We start from the raw sequence: 10934 nt of genomic DNA, 5'->3' as shown, positions 1-10934 counted from the left end.
TTGGAGCACAGGAGATAATTCTGCATTGCACTCTGCACTTGGCCACAATTCATACTGAAGGTGCCTAAAGGGGGGAAAAAATGCTTCATCCCGGAGGCAAACCTCAGACCGATCAACATTGGGATGGCAGCTGGAGAGTGCAGTCATTTTTTGAAATGCATGTTGATTGGAAGCTGTCAGTACATTATATATATGTCAAAGTATTTTACAAACTTAACTATATAAGAACTGAACAAATATTTCAATATGTTGTGCCTTAAATTCTGGAGAAATATTAACCATGAGAGCTAAATAATGTGAAAACAGAAGAAACGCAGTCCAGCACTGTTATCGATTAAATGGTTCACGTTGCCAGATATTACTATTAGTTTGAATATCGCAAGTTTTTTTGTTAGAATATACACCATTGAAAAATACAATGTGTAATCTACTGTTTGACAGCTGTTCAAAAATAATTCTGTTGTATGAAACTAAACTCATAACAAAACTACAATAAATCTAGACTGCAAAGAAACCTGCTTTTCCATTATGTACAGACATGAAACCAAGCAGCTATTTCAGAAAATCTGATTCATTATATAAACATTTCTTAAAATACACTGGCATATTTTGAATATTTCTATAAAACAGCACAAAAATGTAAACTTAATTTTGTGTTTTTGTTACGTGAAGCGAGTTTGACACAACGCTGGCAATCTCTAAAGTTTTCAAGAAACAAAAGCAGAAAGCAACTCCGTACACCAATCAAATAGTGTAAAAACATAATACGTAGAAATCAGTGTCCAAAGGTAACTCAGAAAATGTGAATTCTTCACATTTAACGGAATTGTTGAAATACAGGAAGTTGATGTTCATGAAAAGCAATTTAGAAATAAGCTAGTGTCCAGTAGGGACTCCAAGATTTAAGCTGATGACTGTTTACAGTACAAGAATGGCACATTTACTGAACATGAACAAGACAATTTCCACATACTGTTCTCAATTCTGCAGAGACCATATAAACTACAAGCTCTTTTACATATTCGCTTCACATTAGTGGGTGTACAGTTCAGCCTGTCCAAACTGGACAACTTGCAATCAATCCCAAGCAGAAATTAGCAGGTGTTCATCGTGTGTATCTGGGAGTCTCAATTAATTGGATTAATTCTGAGTAACCTTGCAAGACGATGGTCAGATCTTTTTAGGAAGCATCATAATCATCATCATCTTCGTGTTTCCGTTTCAATGGGTTTGTCTCATTGGTGCTGCCCGAGGCCGAGACCATGTTAGTTGTGATAAGGATATTTTTTGAGCCAATCAGAGATGGATTGATCAAAACATTTTGGACTGAAGTTGTTGAGGAGATGCCTGTAGCTGTAAACATAAACGTGTGTAACATATTTAGAAATTCTGCCCAAAAGAATACACTTACAGTAAACAAATGTTAGTAAAGCTAAAACACAAATCAATTTGATTATACAGTTAAATAGTCAGCAGATTTATATTTAAAATTTTTTTAAACTTGCTCTTGGACCAAATAGAAATCTTGCTCTATTAGATCAGTAATTTCCATTTCAAATTGTAGCTTTTTGAATATTGCAGCTTTAGTTCAAAAAAATAGTTTTCGGGAGTTATGTTCTGCAATATTGAAAAAAAGGAGGAGAAAAAGAGAACAGGAAAGAGAAAGATGGGGAACAAAAAAAAAACGAGGAAAAATGTTGAATTGATATAGAGCCTTTACGACAACCGGACATTTCACAGCTCTGTTGTAATGTGTCGGCCAATTTGCACACAGTAAGCTCCCACAAACAGTATTGTGATGATAATCAGACTGTCTTTGTGATGTTGCACATGGGATAAATACTGGCCAGGTACCAGAGTTGACTCCCCTGCTCTTCTTCAATATAGTGCCATAGGATCTTTTACATCCACCTGAGGGGGCAGACAGGCTCTCGGTTTAACATCTCATCTGAAAAACGGCCTAACGGCCAGCACAGCACGACAATTTTTCTGTGTGCATGTCCTGAAGTGAGACTTGAACCTATAACTTTCTACATCAGAGGCAAGACTGCTGCCTACTGAGCCACGGCTGACATGATGAGTTCTCTTAAGCCAAGTTCAGTGATCTGAACAGTTCAATCATACAAAAGTCAGCTAATTTAAATAGCGAGGAAGTACTATCATAGGAAAAAGTCCAAAGTTGCATTTAATAGGGTAGACTATTTTGTAAACATTGTTAACATTTAATCTACATGGAAAACCATTTTTGAAATCAAATAATTCCAAATATCCCCAAATCCTGTCACTTGTATTTCCTTCTACCAGTCCCATCAATGGCTGCTTGAGGTAAATTGTCACAAAATCTATTACTGCTCAAATATCTGAAAAATTGCAAACTGCTGTTGTTGGAAGTACAATAGGGTGTAAGACAGCCAAAAAGCACATTGGAAAGTTGTGCTTAATCATAAGCAATAATCTATTTTTGTAGATTTAATCAAATAACTTGCCTATACATTGACAGTCACTACTTTGTTTTTGTTTATCCCCTTTCTCATTCCTGAGTCCAGGAATGGTCTTTCACAGCATGCCATACATGATACCCATTGGAAAAGGAACCCACAGTTACACCCGCCACTTGTCAGCTCTTCTCCACCTTGCCAATAAAGACTTATAATGAATAAAAAACAAAACTTCTTCCCAAAATCTAAAAACGAGATAGTCTTTCTTCACGAATCAGTACACTGTCTTAATTTGAAGGGTGGAAGAACAGAGACAGTATTGGGACAGGGAGGAGCAAGAAAACTCACACATCATCAAGGATCAGAGTTGGAGCCAAATACATTGTGGGGGAGCTACGGAAATGTATTATAGCAACACTACACATTCACTTTCCCTCATTCATTCGGTGAAAGATAATCTAATTTCATTCTCAGGATGTGGACATCACTGGCACGGTTGTGGTTATTGCCCAGTTCTTGTTGCACTAAGAATACGAAGAGTCAACCATATAGTTTGGGACTAGAGGCTAGACAGGAGAGGTATGGTAGATTACCTCCCCTGATAGACATTAATTAACCAATTGGTTTTTTTACAAGCCAGCAGCTATCATTGTTATTTTATCTGGTGCCAGACCATACCATCATTAGACAGTTCATGAATTTATTATCATAATTTACCGTGGTAAACCTTGACCTCACCAACTCTGCCATGACCAAGAGGACATAGCACTCCCATTTTATTTATTGGATCCATTAGACATTTAACATGCTAGCATCCAGATGGTTCTGGATTTAACAGCCATTAGCCCATCTTAGTTGCCACTCAGTGCAATGCTGAGGGAGTGGTGCAACAACAGATGTGCCATCCTTTAGACAAGATGTTAAATCAAATGAAGGACTGTATAGGTACCCTGTTAGAAGAGCTCTCAATGGGTTCTACTCTCACCCACTCAATCACTCTCGCACAACAGACTAACCGGTCATATCTTATTTGCTACCTGTGGGACGTTGCTTGTGCAACCGAGCTGCCAGAATGACAGCGACCATGAAATACATTCCAACAGAAAATAGCTTTTGATAGCCTGAGGATGTCATTGGTGATGCATAAAAGGAAGTTATTTTTTTCTTTCCACCATTAGGGTGGGGTGGAACTAGTAAAAATAAAAGCCATGAAGTTCCATCCACAAGATAAATAGAAGCATTAATTTTGAAGTCTGGAACTGACTTAATTTGGGAGTAAGTTATTCATTAATACACTGTTTGATAGATCACAAGTTTGTAATATTACCCGATTTAACATTAGTTTGAGAGGAAGGGATTTGCACTGTAAATCTCTGTCCAGCCAATGACACAGGCGTTCCAACTTTTGCAGTAACAGCCACTGTTTGCGATGATGGTGTACCTACAAATGCAAAGCATAACACAACAAATTCCAAAAACCTTTGATATACTGTGCAAATTACATTAAAATAAAATCTCCGTAACATTAATACACTACAGCGGACAGCGCAGACTTTTTAAATTACAAGATGAAATCTGCAATAAATAGCTGTTTTCTATTTTTGAGTACTCCGAAAACAGGAATAGACCAGTTTGTTTTCCAAATGCAGTTGACACAATCTACCTCAAAATTATGTTAAAAAAGCATGTTAAGGTTGAAACTTCATGCAGTTAAAACTAAATATTGAGTTAACCATAGCTCAATGCAAACTAAAGCAAGTTGTACAGGAACACTAAGTTCCATACAGTTTATTATAGCACAATCAGTACTAATTTGTAGATGCTTCAGTAGCTATGATCGAGATTATAAATGGATCGAGGATGCATGTACCTATGCAAATAGATACAACGGTGAAGGGTGTAAAGATAAATGGCACCAATTCCAACAGGAAATTAATGGTGTTGACAAAAATCAATCAGAATTTAAAGATATAGTCACATGTAGGAACTGAAGTTTATATATCATCCATTCCAATGACCAAATCAATCTCGGAAGATATAGCATTACAGTACAGAAGGGAGCTATTTGTTCCACTGAATCCATGCCGACTCTCTGTTGATTAATCCAGTCATTCCCCTTTCTCCACTCTATCTTTGTAGTCCTTCACCATGGGGCGGCATGGTGGCTAGCACTGCTGCCTCACAACTCCAGGGTCCCAGGTTCAATTCTGGCCTCGGGTGACTGTCTGTGTGGAGTTTTCACTCTCTCACCGTGTTTGTGTGGGTTTCCCCCGGGTGCTCCGGTTTTCTCCCACAGTCCAAAGATGTGCAGGTTAGGTGGATTGGCCATGCTAAATTGCCCCTTCGTGTTCAAAAGGGGCAGCATGGTAGCATTGTGGATAGCACAATTGTTTCACAGCTCCAGGGTCCCAGGTTTGATTCCGGCTTGGGTCACTGTCTGTGCGGAGTCTGCACATCCTCCCCGTGTGTGCGTGGGTTTCCTCCGGGTGCTCCGGTTTCCTCCCACAGTCCAAAGATGTGCAGGCTAGGTGGATTGGCCATGATAAATTGCCCATAGTGTTGGGTGGGATTACTGGGTTATGGGGATGGGGTGGAGGTGTTGACCTTGGGTAGGGTGCTCTTTCCAAGAGCCGGTGAAGACTCGATGGGCCGAATGGCCTCCTTCTGCACTGTAAATTCTATGAAAAGGTGAGGTGGGGTTACTGGGACATGGCGGAAGTTGTGCTCAAGTATGGTGCTCTTTCCAAGGGCTGGTGTAGACTCGATAGGCCAAATGGCCTCCTTCTGCACTGTAAATACAAGTTCATTTTGTTTTGAAATCATTGATCGTCTCTCCTTCCACTATTCACATATGCAGTGTTTGGTAATGACCTGGTTGCCTGAAAAAGTTCTTCCTCACATCCCCTGCATATCTTTCCCAAATCCTTAAATTTATATCTGCTAGCTCTTGGGCCTTCATCTAATGGGGACAGCTTTTTGTTTATCAACATGGTCCATCTGCGTCAGATCTCCCTTCAACCTTCTTTGCTCCAAGAACATACGATCATGATTTAGGAGGAGTAGGCCACTCCGCCCTTCGAGCCTGCTCCGCCATTCAATAAGATCATGGCTGATCGGATTGTAACCTCAACCTAACATTCTTACCTACCGCCGTAATCACCCCCTTGTTAATCAAGAATCTATCCACCTCAACCTTAAAAATATTCAAAGATTCTGCTTCCATTGCCTTTTGAGGAAGAGAGTTCCAGAGACTCATGACGCTCAAAAGAAGAAAATCCTCATATCATCCAGGCAATAAGCAACCCGAAAGGATACCACATTGGACATTTACCATTATGCATTAAAATAACAATAGGGCTAAAACCACCAAACCGAGTTAAAATGCACAATGCAACTATAGTCACTGAGTGGGTGGGAGGAATTCCTCACGTTGTTATGTTCATAGAAATCATAGAATCCCTCTGCAGAAGGAGACCATTTGGCCCATCGAATCTGCACTGACCCTTCAAAAGAGCAGCCTACCGAGGCCAACACCCTGCCCTATCCCCATAACCCCACCTCACATTTTGGACACTAAAGAACAATTTTAGCACGGCCAATCCACCTAACCTGCACATCCTTGGACTGTGGGAGGAAACTGGAAAACCTGGAGGAAACCCACGCAGATACAGGGAGAATGTGCAAACTCCACACAGTTGCCCAAGGCTGGAATCAAACCCAGGTCTCTGGCACTGTGAGGTAGCAGTGCTAACCACTCTGCCACAGTGCCCGCCAAGTGTTTAAAACGTAACAACGATTATGGCTTGGGCAAGACTACGACAATTATCAAATTAATAGTTTGCAACCTACCCAGTGTTGGTGTGCTGGGCCGACTGGTAACACATGTGCCAACGCTTAGCCTTGGTACAGTTATTCTTCCAGTGGATGATGTCACCTTTAAAGTTGGGAATACAGAAGAGTTCTTAAAATCTAGACAAGGCCTAATTAGTAAATCAAGTCCGATGATGCTATTATGAAGCATACCTTCTTATGTAGTGACTTCAATTTGTAGTTTGGAGCTGTTAGACAATATCTGTCTGGTGGCAGTCTGGGCCCAGCATATGGCTTAATCAATGGTAATGGGTTCTGATTCTTCTGACGTGCAATCTCCAGCAGAAACTAAAGGAGAGGTAATGAACATTTAAAATTTGTATATTTGATTATTTCAGTGCTGTTTACCATCATGAATAAAATTGTTTCATTGAGCAATACTTACATCTCTAGGAGGAGGGGATGTAAATGAATGGTCCATTCGGCACTGAATAGCCAGCCTTACATCGTCTGCATCAACACTTGCTTTTTTAGCATGGCTGGAATATATTTTAGCATCCTCTAGTATTGTGGTAACATATCCTGAAAGTAGAAGGATAATCAAGTGGCCACTTCCCATGAAAATTGTTGCAATAGTGCCCATCTTTTTTTATTCTAAATTTAGAGTACCCAATTCATTTTTTCCAATCAAGAGGCATTTAGCATGTCCAATCCACCTACCCTGCACATCTTTGGGTTGTGGGGGTGAAACCCACGCCAACACGGGGAGAATGTGCAAACTCCACACAGACAATGACCCATAGCCGGGATCGAACCTGGCACCTTGGTGCAGTGAGGCAGCAGTGCTAACCACTGCACCGCCTTGCTGCCCTATAGTGTCCATCTTACATGATAGAGATAAATATAACCCCCATCCAGGTTGGGTGGGAAGTTAAAAATAAAATAGAGGAAAAACAGACCATTTCTGGTTGTAAAGAAGGCAACTTGAAGGCAAGCAAATAACGCTTACTTGGGAAGTACGTCTGTCACTTAAATCTTATAAGGAGATTCTAATTCCAATTGTTTTCCTGCACCTAGTGGTGCACTACGGCAGATTTTTATCTGTTTCCATAGCTAGTTATTCCTGGAACAGGCCGCTAGTCTGTCGCCAGAGGCTTATAGCTTGAGGTGCAACACTCCACATCAAGCAAGACTGACCAGGAGTCACTCCCGCTCTGACCGTGTGTTTGGAAGGATTTGCACATTGACACACTCAACCTATCTGACTGTGTTATGAATGCACCTTCCTTGACCATTAAGTCCTGGGGTGGGACCCAAGCCGGAGCTTCTGGCTTAGAGGCAGGGGTGCTATCCACTGCGCCACAAGACCTATAAGAAAATTGCATGCCCTTAGTTTAATTCAAGTTTTATTTTAGCCATCTATAAACCTTGGAAACTCCAACAGATGAAAGATCCATGCCTTTCTTGCTTTGTTTATGGACCTGGGCAGGAGTGCTTCCCCTGCTCCACCAAGCTTAAATATCATGAAAGGAACCGACAATAAGCCAACAACTCCAATATCCTCCTCAATGTCAAGCTTTGCCACCAACCTTCAGAGTTTTCTGTCCACACCCTCCCCACCACAGTACTGCCAAATCTACCCAATATCCATACCCTGGCTGCTTTCCAGTCAAAATATATAATGAGCCTGTCAAACTGGCTGGCTGCTGGGTGGGAAAACGGTGGAATAATAATTCCTATATGGAAGGACATGTGTGAAACCCATACTACGGCTTTTCCTGTCCGAAAATTCACTCCGCTGCATTTTTCGCAGCTCAGAGTTATTATCAAGCCACACATGCTTACTTACGGTAAGTGAACTCCAACATCTGATTAATAACTCGTGGTTCATATTCCGTGATGCCCATATCTTTTAGAATCTGGGCCATAACCTAAAGAAAAATGAAGCAGAAGCACAAATTTTCCCTGGATATTAATTATTCACAAAGAATGCATCCAACGCATCAAGTCATCCTACAAATGAATCAAAAGTTAGTCACAAACTGGTTCCAGTGCATTCGCACAATGAAGTCACATTTACATAAAAATAAAGATAACGAAGCAACCAGCAAGTTTTGAAGACAGAAAATAGAGAAACAAGCAAATTATCTTAAAAGATAATTACGGTGGATGATGGAATCTGAAACAAAATCAGAAAATACTGAAAAACTTAGGTGTGGAGAGAAAATAAGAGTTAATGTTTCGAGTCTGTATAACTCACTCATACAGGCCCAAAATGTTAACTTTATTTTCTCTCTCCACAGATGACCTGAGTTTTCCATCATTTTGTATTTTTAAAGCAAATTTTCGTAATAGCTTTAACAGTCTCATACCCAAATCAGCATTATCTGCAAACACGTAGGGGCTGGTTTAGCACAGGGCTAAATAGCTGGCTTTTAAAACAGACCAGGGCAGGCCAGCAGCACGGGTTCAATTCCCGTACCAGCCTCCCCGAACAGGCGCCGGAATGTGGCGACTTGGGGCTTTTCACAGTAACTTCATTTGAACCCTACTTGTGACAATAAGTGATTTTCATTTCAAAGCTAATCAATTCCCAGTTTTGAAAAAGCCACGGCAATTCTAGTAATTAATCTAACTTTAATATAAAGCCGAATAGACAACTTAGGAGAGCTGCGAGGAAAGATTTTAGGTAATCAATTCTAATGCCTATTCACACACCCACACACATATATATATATAAAATATATATGGGATTGAAATGATCAACTATAATATCCACTATCTTCTATCACAAAGTCAGTATTAAAATTATTTTTCAATGACATATAATTTCCAACTAAACAGGATAATGCTGAATTCATTTATTTTTTAAATGTGCAATTTATTTTAGGTCTGGATGAAATCAACCTGGTTTGTTGTGCAAACAATCAGCCAAAGACATGTGCTCGCTGATACCAGAGGTTCAAATGAAATGTTGCTTCACCTGTTTGGGCCCTTGGGTAGTGAGAAGATAAAGGGGCAGGTGTCGCAACTTCTGCGATTGCATGGGAAGGTGATGAAGGATTGGGGCAAGAGAGGAACGGACCCGGGCTCTACTACTATTTAGATAAACTATCCACAAACAAATCAACACCAACAATTTTATAAAGTAATTCTATGCATGTTTGTGGCAGAAAAGTCTTCTGCTTCTGGTAAGGACCGAACATATGTTTTCAAATTTTGTGCCCCACTATTATATGGGATCAAAGATCCCACACAAACAATAAAACACAGGTGATGTCTTATAGGGTTGACAACAGTCCACATTGGCTGGAGTGAGCAAATTCCATTTCCAGTCAAAGTAAACTTCAACTAAGATAATTTAAACATGCTCAACTGCTGTTATGGAAAGCACAGAAAAGAGGCTGAATAAGTGTGATTCTATGCACTATTTTGAAGGCAAAATATTTCAAGATATTTTTTAATATTAAAACCATTTTAACGAGTAGCGAGTCAATCACACAATTGTTCGTTCAGATATTTCCAATAAAAAAAGTGATATTCCGATGGACTAATAAGTCACCCACTGAAGCCAGGACTCTATCCCTTTTCCGTGGCAGGGAAATTCTAAAGAAAATTTAATTCAATGCATATTCAGTTTACCTTCCGTTAAACAATTCAGGATTGTCTCATGCCATCAGTTAAAGGAATGAAAGATAAATAAAGCAAACCAGGCTGTCACTAGGACAGCTGAAATGCACTGCAAACTTCAGCCAAGGCTCATGCCTGATTCAGCAGGTTGTGGGTGCAACTCCCACATCTGAGACTGGAGCACTGTCGAAGGTACTGCCTTCCCGATCTGACTCCTTCTGCTCCCGTGGGTGCATCTGAGAAGCAGGGAAGTTTCCCCCGCCAATATCTGGCCACAGGTTGTGGGGATGTTGCTGTGCGTCTGTTTCTCATGAACAAGCACTTCATGCGCAGGGAAGAGCTTTGGGACTTGAGCTGCTATCAACCTCCAGGTGTTTATGTCTTTGGAGCTCTGCAGGATGGGCAGCGGTGAGTCCGGACCTGGGTTTGTAGTGAGCGGGTGCGGACTCACTCCAGGGGCGGGAGGGCCAGAATCTGCCGCTGGCTGAGTGTGTGTGATTGTGTGGAGCGGCTTGGCGGGAGAAACTCTACCTGTGCGTCCCGGGGAACGCTCTTCGGAGCGGCCATCTTGCCCCCCTCGCCGCTCACTTCCGCCGGTGACTCGACGTCACTTCCTGAAGTGCCCGCGTGCCGCAGGAGCAGCGGCTGCGCGCGCGAGAGGCGGGGGCGCGCGCACAGGGGCGAGTCGGGAGCAGCATCAAAGGCGGCCAGTCGGCCCGTCCCGCCGGTGCTGGCTCGCTGCAGGAGAACGGTCCACCTCGACCCACTCCTCTGCCCGCCCCTTTTCGGATATTGACCCTATTCCCTGTTGAAATCTTCGCTTGAGTCACCCTCCATCCAGCACACCCTCCAGCAGGGACATTGGCATGTGTCCTGTGGCACTGACGAAAGCTGCCAATGGTCAGGTCAAACATTGCCCTGAGGTGGCTGGTATCACCAGCCAACCTCCTCACCAGCACGGAGCAATATACTGCTGCATCATTCATTTTTATAGCCTTTACTTTTATATAGGAGGCATCATCCACAATCACACATTATCCTATATTTCATTAACTC

General features: G+C 41.6%; 1 protein-coding gene across 2 annotated transcripts; it reads right to left on the bottom strand.

The window, feature by feature from the left end:
* Nucleotides 1–555: 555 nt before the first annotated feature.
* On the bottom strand, nt 556–10489 carry taf9 (TAF9 RNA polymerase II, TATA box binding protein (TBP)-associated factor). 2 transcript variants are annotated; one of them, XM_072505161.1, is made up of 7 exons: nt 10410–10489; nt 8098–8179; nt 6694–6830; nt 6462–6596; nt 6288–6372; nt 3766–3879; nt 556–1353 (listed from the first exon to the last, which is right to left on the bottom strand). In XM_072505161.1, exons 1-7 carry the CDS (start codon nt 10443–10445, stop codon nt 1181–1183), a joined length of 762 nt encoding a protein of 253 aa, XP_072361262.1. In that variant the 5' UTR covers nt 10446–10489; the 3' UTR covers nt 556–1180. The 2 variants fall into 2 exon arrangements, with proteins under 2 accessions (XP_072361262.1, XP_072361263.1); XM_072505162.1 differs by lacking the exon at nt 10410–10489 and adding an exon at nt 9891–10378.
* Between the last annotated feature and the right edge of the window lie 445 nt (nt 10490–10934).

The sequence above is a fragment of the Scyliorhinus torazame genome, chromosome 5 (genome assembly GCF_047496885.1).
Source record: "Scyliorhinus torazame isolate Kashiwa2021f chromosome 5, sScyTor2.1, whole genome shotgun sequence".
Classification (NCBI taxonomy): Eukaryota; Metazoa; Chordata; class Chondrichthyes; order Carcharhiniformes; family Scyliorhinidae; genus Scyliorhinus; species Scyliorhinus torazame.
Note: the sequence above shows the minus strand (reverse complement) of the source record. Positions and strands in the feature narration are given on the sequence as shown.

Coding starts and splice junctions, on each gene's coding strand:
- taf9 (XM_072505161.1), bottom strand. CDS start 10,445: ATGGCCGCTCCGAAGAGCGTTCCCCGGGACGCACAG. Junction 6,373..6,461: donor TGAAGTCACTACATAAGAAG/GTATGCTTCATA, acceptor CCAACTTTAAAG/GTGACATCATCCACTGGAAG. Junction 1,354..3,765: donor TCAAACTAATGTTAAATCGG/GTAATATTACAA, acceptor TTATGTTTACAG/CTACAGGCATCTCCTCAACA.